General features: G+C 55.3%; 2 protein-coding genes and 1 long non-coding RNA gene across 3 annotated transcripts; 1 reads left to right on the top strand and 2 right to left on the bottom strand.

The window, feature by feature from the left end:
- Positions 1-220: 220 nt before the first annotated feature.
- On the bottom strand, positions 221-3,662 carry LOC127464569 (phospholipid phosphatase-related protein type 2-like). Its single transcript, XM_051774907.1, is given in 7 exon segments — positions 221-473; positions 1,106-1,300; positions 1,302-1,375; positions 1,813-1,927; positions 2,343-2,531; positions 2,942-3,058; positions 3,437-3,662. Coding segments are annotated over 6 exon segments (858 nt in total). The 5' UTR covers positions 3,005-3,058; positions 3,437-3,662; the 3' UTR covers positions 221-251.
- Positions 3,663-4,772: 1,110 nt separating this feature from the next.
- CRB3 (crumbs cell polarity complex component 3) lies at positions 4,773-7,973 on the top strand. Its single transcript, XM_051774906.1, is given in 5 exon segments — positions 4,773-4,815; positions 5,676-5,880; positions 6,301-6,368; positions 6,724-6,876; positions 6,878-7,973. Coding segments are annotated over 4 exon segments (339 nt in total). The 5' UTR covers positions 4,773-4,815; positions 5,676-5,819; the 3' UTR covers positions 6,935-7,973.
- A 2,211-nt stretch (positions 7,974-10,184) lies between these two features.
- LOC127464567 (uncharacterized) lies at positions 10,185-11,117 on the bottom strand. Its single transcript, XR_007901449.1, has 3 exons — positions 11,024-11,117; positions 10,384-10,461; positions 10,185-10,308 (listed from the first exon to the last, which is right to left on the bottom strand). It is a non-coding gene; the product is annotated as an uncharacterized LOC127464567 (long non-coding RNA).
- Positions 11,118-20,000: the final 8,883 nt, after the last annotated feature.

Raw genomic sequence — 20,000 nt, forward strand, 5'->3', positions numbered from 1 at the left:
GGGGTCCTGGAGGGGTTGGGGGTCTTGGGGGGGGGTGTTAGGAGTATTTTTGGGGTCTCACCAGAAGGCGGTAATCCCGGTCCTGCACAGGAACCCGGGGGGGTTTGGGGGCAGGTCTTGGGGTTCAGGGGCATGGTTTGGGTTTCAGGATGTTTTTGGGGCCACTAGGGGGGGTTCAGGGGCGTTTTTGGGGTCTCACCAGGAAGGCGGCGATGCCGGTCCCACACAGGAACCCAGGGGTGTTTGGGGGTTCACAGGTAGGTTTGGGGGGTTTGGGGGTGTTTATGGGGTCTCACCAGGAAGGCGGCGATGCCGGTCCCGCACAGGAACCCCCCCAGCACGTCCCCCCAGCTGTTGCGGTGCTCGGCCACTCTCAGGGCCCCCAGTAGGAACGGGGGGGCCGCGAACCCCAAAACCGCTGCAGGCTTGGCCAGGCGGGACCCGCCCCCCCGCCAGGCCAGGGTCACATAGAGCTGGAGGGGGACACATGAGGTCACCCCAAAATACCCCCCCATAGAACCCCAAAACACCCTAAAACACCCCAAAACCCCCCCAGCATCCAAAAGACCCAAAACACTGCAAAACCCACCACAGTCCCCCTCTGCCAGGCCAGGGTCACAGAGATGGGGGGGACACAGGGGGTGACCCCAAAATACCCCCCCAACCCCCAAAACCCCATAAAATACTCCAAATCCCCCAAATAACACCCCCAAACCCCCTCCAGTTCCTCCAAACCCCCCTTCCCAGCCCCCACCCCCACCCCCAGGACCCCCCAAACCCCCCCAGACCCCCACCCCTGTGAAGGCCCCAGCGTAGCCCCCCTATAACCCTCCCAAATCCCCCTCTATCCCCTCCAAACCCCCCTGTAACCCCCATATATACCTATATAACCCCATATAACCACCTCAAATCACCCCCCAGCCCCCCCCCTGGACCCTCCCAGATCCCCCCCCCCGTGAAGGCCCCCAACACCCCCCCATAACCCTTCTCTATCCACTCTCCAGTCTCCCTAAACCCCCATAATCCCCAAATAACCCAAATATAACACCCCAAATCCCCTCCAGACCCCTCCCCAGCCCCCTCCAAGGCCCCCCCGGACCCCCACCCCGGCGAAGGCCCCCGCGTAGGCCCCCAGCGCCGCCTCCTTGCAGGGGAAGGCCCTTCGAGCCGCCTCCACGGCCGGGGGGTCCCCGGAGCAGGGGGAGTCCCCCGGGGGCACGAAGTGGGGCTGGGGGGGGCCCGAGGGGGGGGCGCAGCCCAGGGCGCTGTAGTTGGGGCGACACACGGCCAGGAAGTGGGGGGGCGGGGGTCCCCAGGACCACCTGGCCCGCGTTGGCGAAGATGGTGGTGGTGAGGAGGCCGAAGGAGAACACCCCTGGGGGGCACACAGGGGGGTCAGGGGGGAAACTGGGGGGGATTTGGGTTAGAGGAGGGTAACGGGGAGTTTTCCCCCCAGTTCCACTCCTTGCCCCCCCACCGAGTCTCCCCCATTTCCTCCCCAATTCTCCCCCCCAGAGCCCTTTTGCTCCCCCATTTCCTCCCCCCCCATTTGGCCCCCCCCCAATTTCCATCCCAAATCCCCCTCTAACCCTCCCCATTCCCCCCCTTTTGCCCCCCCCAGCCCTCCCAATTCTCCCCCACCCCCCCATTCTCCTTCTTTGTCCCCCTCAATTCTCCCCCACCCCCCTTTGCACCCCCAGGCCTCCCAGTCCCCTCCCTTTGCCCCCTCATTTCTCCCCCTTTTGCCCCTCCTTTGCCCCCCGACCCCCCCCCAGCCCCATTTCCCCCCAAATCCCCCCCGGCCCCCCTTACCCAGGAACCGCAGCAGCCGCCGAATGGGGGTCCCCTGGTCACAGAGCCGCTCCCAGCGCGGGGGGGGGGGCGCGACCCCCCCGGGACCCTCCCAGCCGGCCCAGCAGCTCCCCCACTGCCATCTGGGGGGGACACCCCATTACTGACCCCACAAAACCTCCCTGGGACTCCCAACCCCCCCCAGGAGCTCCCTCATGGTCATCTGGGGGGACACTCTGTTACCAACCCCCCCAAACCTCTCAGGGATCCCTTGGGACCCCACAGTCCCCCAAACCCAAACCCTCCCAGGGACCCTATAAGCCTCTTATTACTGCCTCCAGACCCTTTAGAATACCCCACTCCTCCCAAGACCCCCCCAAAACCCCCCAGGACCACCCCCAAGCCCCTTAAACCCCCGTCTGCCTCCCCCCAGGGACACCTTGGGACCCCTCACCCCCCCCAAGGCCCCCCAACCCCCCTTTTTACCCCCACAAAGACCCCTTAGAACCCCCTCACACCCCCCCAAGGCTCCCCCAGGAACCCCCACTCACGGTGAGGGCGGGCACAGCGGTGACCAGGGCGTAGACCAGGGCGGGGGGGGCCCTGCTCAGGGTGGGGGGTCCCGGGTAGGGTCTTCCGTAATCAGGGTCGCGGCAGAAGAACCCCCCGACATGGACGGGAAAGGCGTCGGTGAACTCCAGCTGGTACGCCAGGGCGGCCGTGCCCCCCAAAATACCCACCTGGAGGGGCACTGGGTCACCCCCAGACCGAGTGGGACCCCCAGAGCCCTCCCAGAGACACCCCGGGAGTTGAGAACCCCCAAAACCCAGAGGGGAACCCCTAAAACCAGCTGAGACCCCCCAAATCCCACCGAACAGGGATCCAGGGCTCTGGGACCCCCCAAACAAGGATCGTGCCCCCCAAAATACTCACCTGGGGGGCACTGGGTCACCCCCAAACCCGGTGGGACCCTCCCAGGGGTTGGGACCCCCCCCCAACCCAGTTGGGCCCCTCAAAACCCCACCCAACAGGGGCAGCAGTATTTTGGGTGTTCTGTGTTTTTTGGGGTTCCCCCCAGTTTTGGGGACCCCTATGTTTCGGGCCCCCCCCCAGTGTTGGGGTCCCCCCCGCGTTTTGGCGTCCCCCCCACCTCCACCAGGAGCACGCAGGGGACGATGGAGCCGCCACGTTTCTCCCTCCGGGGGGGGCCCATGGTGGGGGGGTCCCCAAAACCCCCTGCGGTGGGGCAGGGGGGGCTCTGAGACACCTGAGGGGGAAAGGAGAGGTCAGCGCCACCCCCACAAGCCCCCCAGACCCCCGCAAAGTGACCCCCGTCCTCCTGGGACCCCCGAAAAGGGCCCCCCATCATCCAGGAACCCCAAAAATGACCCCCTCAGACCCCCAGAAAGGGCCCCCACCACCCAGGGATCCCCAAAAATGGCCCTCCCCATCCCCCTGGGACCCCCAAAAAAGCCACCCCCCCAATTTGGGGGTCTTTCTGCCCCACCGAAAGCGCTCCCCCCGCCCTCCCCTCCCCAAAAAAGGCTCCGCCCCCACGCCCTGTCCCCCCTCCCGGACACCCCTGAGACCCCCCTCCCCAAAAAGCCTCCCCCACACACCTCGTGCCCCCCCCAAACCCACTCGCCTCCTTCACGCGGTCTCAGGGTGCGGGGGGGTCGTGGGGGGGCGGCGGTTCTGTCGCGACAGAGACATCGCGATACTGCGGGGGGGGGGGGGGCGGGGGACGGAGGGGGCGGCGGCCTCTGATTGGCTGCCGGGAGCGCCCCTCCCCCCCCCCCATTGAGCCACCCCCCCACTGCGGCAACGGGGGAGGGACCCCCCAAAACGGGACCCCCCTAAAGGGACCCCCCCCAAAAATGGGGACCCTCCCTAAAGGGACTCCCTGAAAAGGGATTGACGGGCCGGGACCCTCCCCAAAGGGGACCCCTAAAGGGGCCCCAAAAAAGGACCCCCCAAGGGACCCCCCAAAAGGGACCCCTCGAAAATGGGACCCCCCGAAAAGGGACATGGGTGGACGGGACCCCCCCGAAACCAGACCTCAAAAGGGAGCCCCCCCCAAAAGGGACCCCCCTAAAGGGAGACCCCGAAAAGGGACCTCCTAAAAGGGACCCCCAAAAGGGAGGCGGGGGGGGGCGGGACCCCCCAAGGGGACCCCAAAAGGGACATATCTAAAATGGGACCCTCCAAAAATGAGGACCCTCCCAAAAAAGCACCGAGGGGGGCGGGACACCCCAAAACTGACCCGCTTAAAATGGGATCCCCAAAAGAGGACCCCATAAAGAGGATCCCCCTAAAATGGGACCCCTAAAAGGGGATCCCACAAAGGGGACCTCCAAAACGGACGCACTAAACCCAAAAGGGGTCCCAGGCGACGGGAGCCCCCCCCAAACACTCTTTTGAGGGGTCCTGGACCCCGGAGGGGAGTCCCCTTTGGGGGGGTCCTCACTTTTTGGGGGGTCCACTTCGTGGAGTCTCTTTTGTGGGGACCCTCTCCCGGTTTAGGGGGGTCCTACACCCTCGGTCCCCTTTCGGAGGGGGTCCCTTTTGGGGTCCCCTCCATTATCGGGGTGTCTCTTTTGGGGTCTCCCCCACTTTTGGATACTCCCTTTTATGGGGGTCCCTTTTCGGGGGTTTCTTCCCTGGGGGGTCTCTCCGATCCCCTATTTTAGAGGGGGATTGCAGTGGAATCCGCGGGCGCCACGCGCTTGCGCGGGAGGCGTGGCTTGAGTCACTCGGGGCGGGGCTTAATCGTGGGGCGCGGTTTTAGGACGGGGCGTAGCTTTAGGTGGAGGGGCGTGGTCCAGATGTGGGCGTGGCTTTGAGCAGAAGGGGGCGTGTCTTGCACCTGTCCTTGCCCCACCCCCTTTTCCGTCGCCAAGCCGCGCCCCCTTCAGGTGTGGGCGTGGCCTGGCGCACAGGTAATTGGGGCGTTGCCTGTGGGGTCACGTGGGGCGGGGGCGGGGCCACGGGAGCGGCCTCGGAGTGACGGGAGCGGAGCGGGAGGTGAGGGGGGGGTTTCTGGGGGTTCCTGGGGGGTCCCTCCCCTCCCCCCCCCTCTTCGGGATCACTTCTCCCCTCCCCCCCCGGGGTTACCCGCCCCTCCCCCACCTGGACTTTGACCCCGCCCACACCTGGGACGGGGTGGGGGAGGGGTGAGAGGGACCCCTGGAGGGGTTGGGGTGTCTGGGGGTCACGGGAGGGGTCGGGGATAACTTGGGAGGGGGGTTCGAGGGGGGTTAGGGGAGTCCCGGGGCGGTTTCGGGGTCCGCGAGGAGGGTTTGGGCGGGTCCCGGCGGTGTTTGGGGGGTCCCGGGGGGGATTTGGGGGGTCCCGGTCGGGATCTGGGGGGTCCCGAGGGGGAATTGGGGGTGTCTGAGGGGGTCCTTGGGGGGGGGTTCGCGGGGGAGATTTGGGCGGGTCTGGGGCAGTTCCGGGAGTTCCTAGGAGTGTCCGGGGGGTCCCAGGGAGGTCCAGGGGGTTCCGAGGGGGATTCTGGGGGCTCCAGAGGGGAATCTGGGGGGTCCGGAGGGGAATTTGGGGGGTCTCGGGGGTGTCTTGGGTAGATTTCGGGGGGGGTCTGGGGCAGTTCCGGGAGTTCCCAGGTGTGTCTGGGAGATCCCGGGGGGGTGGTTTGGGGGGTCCTGGGTGGGGTTGGAGGTGCATTTTAGGAGGTCCCCGGTGGATTTAGGGGGGTCCCCACATGCATTTAGGGGATTCCCAGGTGGATTTGGGGGCCTACAAATGCATTTAAGGGAGTTCCCACTTGTAGTTGGGGGTGTCCCAGGTGGGTTTGAGGGTCCTCAGGAGCATTTTGGGGTTCTCGGGTGTATTTGGGGGTCCCCAGGTGTATTTGGGGGCCCCAGGTGCATTTTGTGGGTCCCCAGGTGTATCTGAGGGGTCCCCAGGAGGATTCTGGGGGTCCCCAGGTGCCTCTGGGGCTCCAGGGGTGCCCTGACCGTGCCCCCTCAGCCACAGGACCGTCGGGGCCCCCCGCCGACCCCCCCCCCATGGCAGGAGCCCCCCAGCTGGCCCTGGCCCTGGCCCTGCCCTGCCTCGCCCTGGCCCAGAGTACGTAGGGGGGGCTGCAGGGATTTGGGGGGGGCAGAGGGATTTGGGGGTGTCCCAGGGGGGTGGGGGGGAAGCTGAGAGGGTCCTGGAGGAATTGGGGGATGACCTAGGGGTTCTGGGGGGGTCCCAGAGGGATTTGGGGGCATCCCAGGGTGGTTGGGGGGGGGAGTTGGTGGGGTCCCGGGGGTATTTGGTGGGTCCTGGTGGTGTTTTTGGGGTGTTTTGTGGGGTCCTAGGGATGGTTTTGGGGGTAGTTTTGGGGGTCTCTCCCCCGCTGCCCCCCGTGTCCCTCCCGGTTTCGGGGCGTGGCCCTGACTCACCTGTGGGATCAACAGGTGCCTCTGGGGGGGCTGTGAGGGGGTTTCGGGGGGCCGAGAACAGCCACGACCCCCCCCTGTGACCCCTCCATTGCCTTCCCAGCCCCTCCCAGTGTGACCAGTAACAGCACCACTAACAGCACGACCCCCCCTGGCGGAGGGGGGCTCTCGGTCAGTGGGGGGGGACACACGGGGGGAGGCACTTGGGTTTGGGGCATCCATGGGGGGCTTTAGGGGTTGGGGGGCTCCTGGGATGCGGGGTGGGGTCACTGGGGGTCCCCTAGGGAGGTTGGGCGGGGTGTCCCTGTGGGGTTGCGGGGGGGGTGGGGGTGTCACTGGGGGTCCCCAAAAGGGAGTTGTGGGGGTCCCTGTGGAGTTGGGGAGCTTCTGGGTTGGAGGGTGTCACTGGGGGTCCCTGTGGGGAATGTGGGAGGTTCCAGCCTGGCTGGGGGGTCCCTGGGGGCTTTGGGGGGTTCCTGGGGGTTTTGGGCTACCCTGACCCCCTCTGACCCCTCTGTGCCCTCAGCCTGCAGGGGTGGTGGCCCTGACAGTCGTGCTGGGGGGTCTGGGGGCGTTCGGGCTCGTGGGGGTCCTGGTGTTCCTGGCGCTGCGGCTGCGGGAGAAGCGTCGCACCGAGGGGTCCTACCGGCCCAGCCGAGAGGAGCTGGGGGGGGGGCGCCCGGGGACCCCCCCCGGGACCTCCCCTGCGCCTGCCCCCCGAGGAGAGACTCATCTGAGCACCCCTGGGATTTCCCCCTGCGCCTGCCCCCTGAGGAGAGACTCATCTGAGACCCCCGGGACCCCCCCTGCGCCTGCCCCCCGAGGAGAGACTCATCTGAGCACCCCCGGCACAGGGGGCTTTGTGTGGGACCCCCCTGTACAGCCCCCCAAGGTGGGGGGCTGATCTGAGACCCCCTCAGTGCCAGGGGCTGTGCACGAGGGTCTCATCCTGAGACCCCTCCCGGGACCCCCCTCTTTGCACGAGGACACTTCACACATGGCCCTGCACGAGGGGGGGTCTTGTGCACGAGGGGGACCCTCGAGCTAGTGCGGGGCGGTCACTTACCCACGCGGGGGGGTCTCTGTCACAAGTGGGGGGCTGTCTTTGAACAAGTGGGGCAGTCCTTTACACACATGGGGGGGGTCCCTTCCCCGAGGCCTTTGTGGCCCCACCTCCCTGCCAGGGGGGGAGAGGGGCAGGAGGGGGGGCAGGATTTCAGTCAAAGTCTATTTTTGAAATAAAATTATAAAATAAAATTAAAAAAACCCCCAAAAACCTCTAAAAAAAGCAGTGATTGGGTGGTCGTTACCCTTCCCTCCCCGCCCCTCCCCCCTCCAAATTCCCCCAAAATCCCTGAGATTTACCCAAAACCCTTGGAATTCACCCCCAAAACATCTGCTGGGACCCCAAAATTCCTCAGATCAGCCCCATAATCCTGGAATTTATGAAACCTCTGCCACCTTGTGGACGACCACAGACTTAAAGCAAAAAAAATGTTTAAAAATTAAAAATACTGTGTAAAAAAGCACCCAAATCACAACCCAAACAACACCCAGAACCCCCAAATAACTCCCCAAGAAACCCCATCATATCCAATGACCTTCCAAACCTTAAATGACAAAAACTGATTAAACCACACCCTAACCCTAACACAGCCCATCCCAAAACACCCTCCCCAGACCCTCGACCCCTCTCTCACCAATCACAAAGGAGACTAGCAGGCATGGGGGGCCTGGAGGGGTCCCTAGGGATCCCTCCGGGGGGGTCTCTGGGGGTCCCATAGCATTGCTTCCTCCCCCCCTGCAGCTCTCGGGGCTGATGATCCTGAGCCACCTTTTCACCCAGATGGGGTCTTGGGGGGTCGGAGGGGGGTTCAAGGGGGTTAGGGGAGGTGTGGGGGGGGAAAGCTATGGGGGTCCCAGGGGTTACTCAGGGGTCTGAGGGGGAACTGAGGGGTCCCAGAGGGTCTTGGGTGGTCTAGGGGAGGGGAGGGAGGGGGGTGTCAGAGAGCTGTGGGGGGAGGGGGTCAGAGGTGACACATCAGCCCCGGGGGGTGTGGTCAGAGCCCCCTCCCCATCCCTGAGGGACCTCAAATATCCCCTGGGATCCCCTCCCTCCCCCGTTCCTGCTTGAGATCTTCCCAGGAGCCTCCACTACCCCCCCTCAGAGACCCCCCCCCACACACACAGTGCCCCCTGGGACGTCCCTGAGACACCCCCCCCCAGTGCCCCCTGGGAGCCCTCCTATGACCCCTGGGACCCCCCCCAGTTATCACTGGGAACTTCCTGAGACACCCCCACCCCCACCACAAGTGACCTTTGACCCCATTGTCCAGTTGTCAATAAAGGGTCAAATCAGCAACGGAACCGACTCCAGTGTGACCAGTATGGGAACTGGAAGGACACTGGGAGGGGAATGGGAGGGGACTGGGGGTACTGGGAGTGACACTGGGAGAGGACTGGGAGTGAGATATTTTACAAATGCATTTTGATTTTATTTTTAATGGGAGCACTGTGGACGAGACTGGGATGGGAGTGAGGGCACTTGGGAGGGACCGGGGCACTGGGGAAGGCCGGAGATAGGACTGGGTTGCACGGGGGAGGGACTGGGATGGGATTGAGTGCACTCAGGAGGGACAGGGGGCACTGGGGAAGGCCTGGGATGGGACTGGGGAGGGACTGGGAGCACTGGGTTGCAGTGGGTCGCTCCCTGGGGAGGGACTGGGATGAGATTGAGGGCACGTGGGAGGCACTGGGATGGGAACTAGGGAGGGACTGGGATGCATGGGGACGGGACTGGGTCAGGGTTCTTCTTTAAGGAAGAAAAGACCCTCAGCCCCTCCACCCACATGTGGCCCACTAACCACATGACACCGGAAAACTCCATTTAATTGTAAGGTGTCCCCTCCACACTCCGGGGGAAGGGACCTCGCTGCCAATCCGGGGCTTCTCAGGGTCACTCCAAGCTGTGTCTTTGTCCCCATTGGCCTCTTCTGTTCATCTCTGCTTTACATCCAGTCTCTCTGACACTGCAAAGAAATGAGTTACCAAAGCCAGCCACATAGACAGGGAGACCTTAACTGCTGTGCAATTGTCACTTCTCTTTAGACAAGCCCCCTGGGGTCCAAAGACAACCTGCACAAACGAACACTGACCTCACTTTAAGGCCCTGCCCTCAGTGCCTAAGCCTATCCACAGGGTAACTGGAAAGTCTCCTTTCTACTCCACCTACCCCCAACTCTACACTGCAGGGCAGAGCAGTTCCAGGCCCAACACAAACTCCAAGGACACATTTCCAGACAAGTGCTGTGGTGCAACCAGGAGAGAGAACTCTGAGAAAGCAACGAGGCCAAAATAGATGTGCTGCCGCATGAGAAGACGGAGGATACGGCGAGACTGAACGGAGGAGGCTCTGAGGAGCCTGAAAAGACACTCTAACAGAATGGCCTGGGACAAGAACTGCCTACAGAATTGCTAAGGTGGATGGAAGACAATGCTATGTTCAGCATCTTCTTAGATTCTCACAAGTCCCAGGCGCTTACAAGAGATGACTACGCAGCACAGCCACCGATACAACCTGTAAGGAGGCTGTAAAAGACACCTGACCCGACACTTCTCAGATGCAATTCTGATGCACGTCCAAGCTAGCGAGCCAAAGAACAGATGGTATGGGCACTGTACTAGGCAGTGCAGAGGTTCAAGACCCTAGGAATGATGCCTTGACATCTCAGATAAGACCTTGGAGGGCAGAAAGGCCTTTGAAGGCAGAAAGCAAAGATGTGGTGATTGTGAATAGTAAGACAGAAAACACAGACTGGACAAAGGACACGACACAGACCTGAACAGCTCTGCCCTGCACATCCTACTCCAGTGATGAAAAGTAAACTGCTCCTCCTATGTGTGCCAAAGGCCTGTTAGGGCAGACCCTTTCCACTCTGCTCATTTGAAAATCCCTCCCTCCTAACAATAAAACTGGACCCAGCTCTCAACCCCTCTCCAGGTGGGAGCCCTCCACTTATCTTTCCCATAGGCGGGGATGTGAATCCATCTTCTATGCAAAGGAAGGACGCCCGGCTGGCTCAGAGGGTCCTGTGATCCCTGACTGGGTCCTCTGTGAGAAAGAAAACAGAAACTGACACAAGAGTTGGGCAGCACGTGGGAGATAACCCTGCAATTGGCTACTCACCCTCCCCTGAGCTGAGAGGTTCTCGGGCCACTGGCTCTGACCCCAGTCAGAGGCTGCTGCTGTCACCGTGTGCCGTACCTGGGGGAGTGGGAAAATAGTTACGGGGTGTTTCTGAAAGTAAGGGAGACCCCAGCACCTCCTCACTACCTCCCTGACTCAACCTGAATGCTCCTTCATTGCCAAAGGCAGGCTGGATGGCATCTGCAACTAGGAAAGGTCGAGCCTTTTTTTTGTTGTCATTACTCAATTTATGGCTGTGGTATAAATTAAATACCATAATCAAAAGAGTGCAGATTGTGAGTAATTAATTAATTAATTAATTAGGAGTAATGAAGTACAAGCTGGCTTGTTCCCAACATTGAATAAACAAATATCTTGCTGTTTTTAAACATAAAAGTCTCCGAGCAGTTTTTCGGACAGGTCTTTTGGCATCACAGTCCAACTATTCCCAAACGCTGCCACTGTATCCCCTAAACCGTCACCCAGCGCCAGATCCGGACACCTCTTGAACACCTGCAGCAACGGTGACTCCACCACCTCCCCGGGCAACCTATTCCAATGCGCGACCACCCAATTTTTTCCTCATCTCTAATCCGAATCTCCCCAGTCTCATTGTAAGGCTATTTTCCCCAGTCCTCACCGCAGGACAGCGGCTCTTTCCCGGTTCAAACCTCGGCACAGCCACCGAACCGGGCGCGGGTCCGTGGAAGCACTTCCTGATTCCCGTTATTACCTCACTCCACATCCCCCGTCGCGAAGCGCCCTGGGAGGGTCCCGGCATCCCCGGGGGCTCAGCCCGGCCCCGCGGGAGGGTCCCGGCATCCCCGGGGGCTCAGCCCGGCCCCGCGGGAGGGTCCCGGCAGCCCCGGGGGCTCAGCCCGGCACCCGGGGAAGGTCCCGGCAGCCCCGGGGGCTCCCTCCGGTCCCCCCCGCGCCTCGTTCCGGTACCGCCAGGATCACCCTTGTCCCGCAGCTCCCACAGGTAGGACGCGGCCACGCCGCGGAACCCCACCCCCCGCCGCTCCAACTCCTCACCCCCCGCCGCTCCAACTCTTCACTCCCCGCCGCTCCAACTCCTCACTCCCCGTCACGCCTCTCCAGCCCGCACCCTGAGCCGCTCCAGCCCGCACCGATGCAGCCCACGTCCTAATCCCATACCAACTCCAAACCCAATAGCAACTCCAATACCTGCTCTCATTAAAAGTCCTTTTCATCGTCAGGCTCTTCATCCATCCTGATTTTAAGTCAGAGATGCCACTCAGGTGCTGCTGCTCCCAGGGCTTTTATACCGTCAGGGATTGGGCTGCTCCCTTTTCCCCGGGGCCTCACAGGAAGGGAGGTGGGCACGGTCAGGGGTATATTAACCCCAGCCTTTGCTCAGGGAGGTCATTCAGCAGCTGGGTTTCAAAGAGGTAAGAACTCTCCCTTTCTTTCATTGAATGGGACTTTTCAAGCTATTCCTGCTTTATTGAAGTATCAGCTGTGGTGTCCAAAGAAGCAGAACTGTATATGGCAATGAAGAGGATTGCACTCAAATGCAGGGGTTTTAAATTTAATAATTTTGTGTTCCGTACTGGTAAGCTGCTTTTATAATGTATTATCTTTTTTTCTTTTCCTTAGGAGCCTTGCATCTTTTGGGATCTCTGGATCATCTCAACTGCTGCTTGGCATTTTTTCACTAGTGTTATCCAGTTCTCAGGTGAAGCTGCTCAGTGTTGAAGATGGCTATAGACACCCAGGTTTGCAAATAGTCAGTGGGGGGTTACAGCCCAGAGCTGGAGGGAGGGCTGGGGTGCCAACTTAGGAATTGCCAGGGGTGTTTTGAAAGTAGTATGTGTGGAAAGCAGTGTCCAGGAGCCCCCCTAAATGCCTGTGAAGGCACCCACTGACTTTTCAGATGTGCCACTTAAGTTTTCTTCTCATTCACCCAGATATTCTGTGCAATTACAGCTGCAGTCTTTGGCTGCAGGCAGTGACCCTGGGTGGTTTGCCTACAGAGAAGGGAGACTCTTTGAGCTCTCCCCATCCATCTGGGTGACTTTGGTTAGGGTTTCTTTACCATGTCAGAGGGCCAGGGTGTAAAGCAGAGTTGAACAAAACAGAGGCCAGAGAACAGAACAGAGGAGCAGAGCAAGAAGGTGGGTCATCACCTGATGTCAGCACAAAGATGTGGCTTTTGGCTCCACGTTTACTGGATGCATGAAGGATTTTGTTGTTTGTTTTTTCTTTGTTTTCAGCTGCAGAGCCCTGGTCCCAGGAGGCTCTAGGCACCGGAGGGGAGATGATCCGGGTGAGTCCCGGTGAACATTGACTCCAGGACAGAACCAGATGGTCTTTTACAGGTGCTGTGGTGAATCTGTGCACATGCTTTGTTCCTTGTTGTCCTAGTTAGGACAGCTGAGATCAGTTCATCATGGTGGGTGCAACCCAAAACTGTATTCTATAGCCTTCCATGTCATTTCCCAGAAACTAGACTATTGTTGTCAATAGACTATTCGCACCCTCTGCCCATAGAGCCTGACTTCTCAGGCTATAAACTAGGTGTTAAGAGGCTTGTGAGATAGGAGGATGTTTCTGTCCTCACACCCTTTGTGGAACTCCCCGCCCTGAGGGGAGCACTGAACATTCCTGCCTGAACTGGAGGATATATAATCTTGGAGTTTTGGAACATTTCTCAACCCACTCGTGGGATCCAGAGGACGGCTGCATCTCATCGCTCTCAACCAGACTTAGACCACCACTGGACTGCGATCACCGGTTCTGGCCAGACTGCAACAGCTCTCCCACCAGCAGGTTCTTCCCCTCTCCCTTTACTTTGGACTCAAACAGGGCCCAAGAAACACCACTTTGTTCAGGCCCCAGGGTACTGGGTTATACATTTGGGTTTTTGTGAGTTGAGACCAATTGTTTGTTTGTATTATTGTACTTACTGTATTATTTTAATAAATTGTTATTCTGACTTATAATCTCTCCTTTGAGTTGAGTTCATTCCCCCTGCTGGTTAACTTTTAAACCAGCACACTTGTGTATTCCAGGGGGTTCTGCCACCTTCTAACAGACAGTCCAATGCTTCAGGGCCCCTGCTGGTAAGAGGTCCCTGTGGAGGAGAGGTAGGTAGGAGCTCCCCCAGGAAAGCCATCCTTTCAGGCAGCATCTCAGTCTGTACATTTGCCTTTGGCTTTTTTACTTTGCAGAGAATGTGTGCAGCCTCAGAGGGTTGGAGCCACCTGCCAGTTAGGTTTAATGGTCTTCAGCTGTCCTTGTGAGCAATCTCCTGGTACTATGAGGGTCATCAGTTAAGGCTGGACCTTTCCTAGTTGCAGGTGCCATCCAGCCTGCCTTTGGCAATGGAGGAGCATTCAGGTTGAGTCAGGGAGATAGTGAGGAGGTGCTGGGGTCTCCCTTACTTTCAGACACACTCCGTAACTTTTTTTCTTACTCCCCCAGGTACGGCACACGGTGACGGCAGCAGCCTCTGACTGGGGTCAGAGCCAGTGGCCCAAGAACCTCTCAGCTCAGGGGAGGGTGAGTAGCCAATTGCGGGGTTATCTCCCACGTGCTGCCCAACTCTTGTGTCAGTTTCTGTTTTCTTTCTCACAGAGGACCCAGTCAGGGATCACAGGACCCTCTGAGCCAGCCGGGCGTCCTTCCTTGGCAGCGAAGATGGATTCACATCCCCGGCTGTGGGAAAGATAAGTGGAGGACTCCCACCTGGAGAGGGGTTGAGAGCTGGGTCCAGTTTTATTGTTAGGAGGGAGGGATTTTCAAATGAGCAGAGTGGAAAGGGTCTGCCCTAACAGGCCCTTGGCACACATAGGAGGAGCAGTTTACTTTTCATCATGGAGTAGGATGTGCAGGGCAGAGCCGTTCAGGTCTGTGTCGTGTCCTTTGTCTAGTCTGTGTTTCGTGTCTTACAATTCATAGTCACTGTGTTTTTGCTTTCTGCCCTCCAAGGTCTTATCTGAGATGTCAAGGCATCATTCCTAGGGTCTTGAACCTCTGCACTGCCCAGCCCAGTGCCCATACCATCCGTTCTTTGGCTCGCTAGCTTGGACGTGCATCAGAATTGCATCTGAGAAGTGTCAGGTCAGGTGTCTTTTACAGCCTCCTTACAGGTTGTATTGGTGGCTGTGCCGTGCAGTCATCCCTTGTCATCCCACCTAGGACTTGTGAGAATCTAAGAAGATTCTGAACATAGCATTGTCTTCCATCCACCTTAGCAATTCTGTAGGCAGTTCTTGTCCCAGGCCATTCTGTTAGAGTGTCTTTTCAGGCTCCTCAGAGCCTCCTCCGTTCAGTCTCACCGTATCCTCCGTCTTCTCATGCGGCAGCACATCTATTTTGGCCTCGTTGCTTTCTCAGAGTTCTCTCTCCTGGTTGCACCACAGCACTTGTCTGGAAATGTGTCCTTGGAGTTTGTGTTGGGCCTGGAACTGCTCTGCTCTGCAGTGTAGAGTTGGGGGTAGGTAGAGTAGAAAGGAGACTTTCCAGTTACCCTGTGGATAGGCTTAGCCACTGAGGGCAGGGCCTTAAAGTGAGGGCAGTGTTTGTTTGTGCAGGTTGTCTTTGGACCCCAGAGAGCTTGTCTAGAGAGAAATTAGAATTGCACAGCAGTTAAGGTCCCTCCATCTATATGGCTGACTTTGGTAACTCATTTCTTTAGAGCGTCAGAGGCACTGGATGTAAAGCAGAGAAGAACAGAAGAGGCTGGAGGAGCAGAGTCAGAAGGTGGGTTCTCATGTGAGGTCAGAGCCAAGACATGACTTTTGGCCCTAGGTTTACTTGATCATTTGGATGGTTTGGTGGTTTCGTTTTGTTTTTTTAGTTTTTTTTCAGGATGCAGAGCCACCGGCCCAGCAGACGATAGGAACCAGAAGAAAGGTTAGCCCAGTGAGGAAGGTGAGCAGTGACTGCAGGACAAAACTAGCTGCTCTTTTGCAGGTGGTGTACTTGTGGTGAATCTGTGTACATACTTGTTTTTTTGTTTTACATGCAGTGCACCGACTTGTGACGTACAGTCCAACGTGATGGGGACCCTGCCTGTAAGAGGTCACGGTCAAGGGGTGTCAGACACAAACTGCCATGGGAGCAGCAAACTCTTGGGCAGTATCTCAGTACTCACATTTGCCTCTGGGTTTTTTTTTGCAGGAGATGTACACAGCCTGACAGGGCTGAAGCCAACTCACAGTGAGGTGACGGACACGCTTTGGTCCTCTCGAGCTGTCCTTGTAGGTAATCTCTGAGTATTGAAAGGATCAGCAATGAAGCACTGAGCTTTTTTGATTGCAGGTGCTATCCAGCTAACCTTTGGGAACTGAGGAGCATTGGAGGTGAGTCGGGGAGGCAGCAGGAGGAGCGGGGATCCGCTGCAGCTTTAGAAGTGCCCTGTAATTTTGTCTCTCTCTCCCTCAGGTATCCCAGAAGATGACAGCACCTTGTCCAACTGTGGTCAGAGCCAATGACACGAGGACCTGCCTGGTTGAGAGTGAGTAGAGGGATCATGGGGGCTGGGGCCACGTACCGTACTGCACAGATATGGTGTCTGGTTTTCTTTCTCGCAGCTGATTCCGAGTAGTCTGACGATGGCAGGAAACTCTGAGCCACCCCAGGTGCTCCTCCTGTGCATCCAAGATGGATTGGCATCCCCGGCTCTCTGCAAGATAAGTGCAGGGCAAAGCCCCAGAGAGGGGTTGGGAGTCGGTGCGATATGTGCATTGCCTGGAGGGATTTTTGAAATTAGTACGCTGCAAGGGGTATCCTATAACAGATTATTTGGGCACATCAAAGGAAGGGCTTACTTTGTATCATTGGATTCCCGTGTGCAGGGCAGAGCAGTTCCGGTCTGTGTCACGTCCTTTGTCTCGTCCGTGTTTTGTGTCCTTCGTCTCTTAATTGTGTCACGTGATGTGTGTGGTCACAGGTGTGGGGTGTCTCACTTGGGGTCAACCTGGAACTGCTCTGCCCTGCTCCGTGGATCAGTGGGTAGATAGAATATGGCTCTGAGTCTGACGTCAACATGTCAGTTCCCTTAGACAGTGTAGCCGATGGCTGTCCAGTCGGTGAGCAGGATGGTCTTGCGATGCCCTGCTTGGGTGTATAGAGTCCCTGCTAGGTAGGGTAGGAACCAGTGTCTAGAGTTTAGAGGTTTTGGCTTTCCTTGTGAGCAATCCCTAAATGTTTGAGAGCTGAGTGTTTGAGCCTTTGCCCATTTCATTTGCAGGGGCGGTCTTGGGAGCAGCTGAAGAGAGAGGAGCCTTGTAGGTGAGTTGGGGAGGCAGCAGGAGGAGCGGGGATCCACTGCAGCTTTGGAGATGCCTTCTCATTTTGTGTCTCAGTCACTGAGGTATCCCGGAAGGTGACAGCCACAGTGTCCGACTCTGGTCAGGGCCTGGGTGCTGGTGAGGAGGGGGCTCATTGGGGTTCAAGCTCCGTGCCACAGAACACACATATCGCTTATGGTTTTCTTTCTTGTAGTTGAGTCGGAGTAACCCCGTGACCGCAGGAACCACCTCACGATGGGGCGACTGACCCAGATTGGTCGTCTTGGGCTGTCCTTGTCCGCAATCTCCAAGTTTTAAAAGGATGAGCAATGAGGCACTGAGCTTTAGTGATGGTGGGGGCCATCCGGGAAACTTTTGGGAGCGTCCAGGCATTGGAGGTGGGTTGGGGAGGCAGCATGAGAAGCGGGGATGCACTGCAGCTTTAGAGATGCCCTCTAATTTTGTCTTGCTTTTATTTCTCTTAGTCTCTTTTCCTGATTTTAGTTCTCTTACTCTCTTCTTCTGCTTTTTTTTTCTCTTACTCTGTTCTCCTGCTATTAATTCTCGTAGTCTCTTCTCCTGATTTTAATTCTCTTAGGCTCTTCTCCTGATTTTAATGCTCTTAATCTCTACTCTTGCTTTTAATGCTCTTATTCTCTTCTCTCTCTTTTTATTTCTCTTAGTCTCTTCTCCTGATTGTAATTTTCCTAGGCTCTTCTGCTGATTTTAATTCTTTTTGACTCTTCTGCTGATTTTAATTTTTTTAGGCTCTTCTCCTGATTTTAATTTTTTTAGGCTCTTCTCCTGATTTTAGTTTTTTTAGGCTCTTCTCCTGATTTTATTTCTCTCAGACTCTTCTCCTGATTTTATTTCTCTTAGGCTCTTGTCCTGAGTTTAATTCTCTTAGGCTCTTCTCCTGATTTTATTTCTCTTAGGCTCTTCTCCTGATTTTAATTTTTTTAGGCTCTTCTCCTGATTTTAATCTTTTTAGGCTCCTCCCCTGATTTTAATTTTCTTAGGCTCTTCTCCTGATTTTAATTCTCTTAGGCTCTTCTCCTGATTTTAATTCTCTTAGACTCTTCTCCTGAGTTCAGTTTTTTTAGGCTCTTCTCCTGAGTTCAGTTTTTTTAGGCTCTTCTCCTGATTTTATTTCTCTTAGGCTCTTCTCCTGATTTTAGTTTTTTTAGGCTCTTCTCCTGAATTTATTTCTCTTAGACTTATCTCCTGATTTTATTTCTCTTAGGCTCTTCTCCTGATTTTAATTTTTTTAGGCTCCTCTCCTGATTTTAATTCTCTTAGGCTCCTCTCCTGATTTTAATTTTTTTAGGCTCCTCTCCTGATTTTAATTTTTTGAGGCTCCTCTCCTGATTTTAATTTTCTTAGGCTCTTCTCCTGATTTTAATTCTCTTAGGCTCTTCTCCTGATTTTAATTCTCTTAGACTCTTCTCCTGAGTTCAGTTTTTTTAGGCTCTTCTCCTGAGTTCAGTTTTTTTAGGCTCTTCTCCTGAGTTCAGTTTTTTTAGGCTCTTCTCCTGATTTTATTTCTCTTAGGCTCTTCTCCTGATTTTAGTTTTTTTAGGCTCTTCTCCTGAATTTATTTCTCTTAGACTTATCTCCTGATTTTATTTCTCTTAGGCTCTTCTCCTGATTTTAATTTTTTTAGGCTCCTCTCCTGATTTTAATTCTCTTAGGCTCCTCTCCTGATTTTAATTTTTTTAGGCTCCTCTCCTGATTTTAATTTTTTGAGGCTCCTCTCCTGATTTTAATTTTTTTAGGCTCCTCTCCTGATTTTAATTTTTTTAGGCTCTTCTCCTGATTTTAATCTTTTTAGGCTCCTCCCCTGATTTTAATTCTCTTAGGCTCCTCTCCTGATTTTAATTCTCTTAGGCTTATCTCCTGATTTTAATTTTCTTAGGCTCTTCTCCTGATTTTATTTCTCTTAGGCTCTTCTCCTGATTTTAATTTTCTTATGCTCTTCCGCTGATTTTATTTCTCTTAGGCTCTTCTCCTGATTTTAGTTTTTTTTGGCTCTTCTCCTGATTTTATTTCTCTTAGACTCTTCTCCTGATTTTATTTCTCTGAGGCTCTTCTCCTGATTTTCTCTTAGGTTCTTCTCCTGATTTTATTTCTCTTAGGCTCTTCTCCTGATTTTATTTCTCTTAGGCTCTTCTGATTTTATTTCTCTTAGGCTCTTCTCCTGATTTTAATTCTCTTAGGCTCTTCTCCTGATTTTCTCTTAGGTTCTTCTCCTGATTTTATTTCTCTTAGGCTCTTCTCCTGATTTTCTCTTAGGCTCTTCTCCTGATTTTAATTCTCTTAGGCTCTTCTGATTTTATTTCTCTTAGACTCTTCTCCTGAATTTAATTCTCTTAGGCTCTTCTCCTGATTTTATTTTTTTTTAGGCTTTTGTCCTGATTTTAATTCTATTAGACTCTTCTGATTTTAATTTTTTTAGGCTCTTCTCCTGATTTTATTTCTCTTAGGCTCTTCTCCTGATTTTATTTCTCTCAGGCTCTTCTCCTGATTTTAATTCTCTTAGGCTCTTCTCCTGATTTTAATTCTCTTAGGCTCTTCTCCTGATTTTATTTCTCTTAGACTCTTCTCCTGATTTTAATTTTCACGGAATTACACAAGTAAATTTTTAAGCCAGTCAGCGATTACAAGCCAATTATCCAATTTTCTAAAAAAACTACAGCAATAAACAGGGTTATAAAGCAAAAAAAAATCTAATAAGTAAAAAATTGCATAGCGACACTGCCACCTGGTGACATAGAAAAGGAATTGCACATATATTTCTCATGAAATACTGCCACCTGCTGACGGAAAACAGGAACTACATTTTAAAAAAATTGATAACTGCGCCACCTGCTGACGGAAAACAGGAACTACATTTAAAAAAAATTGATAACTGCGCCACCTGCTGACGGAAAATAGGAACTACATTTAAAAAAATTGATAACTGCGCCACCTGCTGACGGAAAACAGGTACTGCATTTAAAAAATTCATAACAGCGCCACCTGCCGAATAAAAACCGGAATTGCAACTGAAAATTAATCGAACTGCTGCCACCTTGTGGACAATCATAGAATTGCACATAAAATTAATTTTTTAAAAAAAATTAATAAAATTACATAAAAAACCACCCAAATAACACCACTAACACACCTCACAACACAAAAACAACCACCCAAAAAACCCCCATCAACCCTAGACCTACACCTATCCCAAACCCTAACTCTAGGCCTACCTGTAAGCCAAACCCTAGCTCAAACCCTACAGCTACCCCTACGGCAAGGACTACGCCTAGCCCTAGAAATAACCCAAACCCTAATCCTACCTGTACACCTGGCCCTAGC

This window comes from Manacus candei, unplaced genomic scaffold, assembly GCF_025592945.1.
Source record: "Manacus candei isolate 608988 ecotype Guabito, Panama unplaced genomic scaffold, ASM2559294v1 h1tg000236l, whole genome shotgun sequence".
NCBI lineage: Eukaryota > Metazoa > Chordata > Aves > Passeriformes > Pipridae > Manacus > Manacus candei.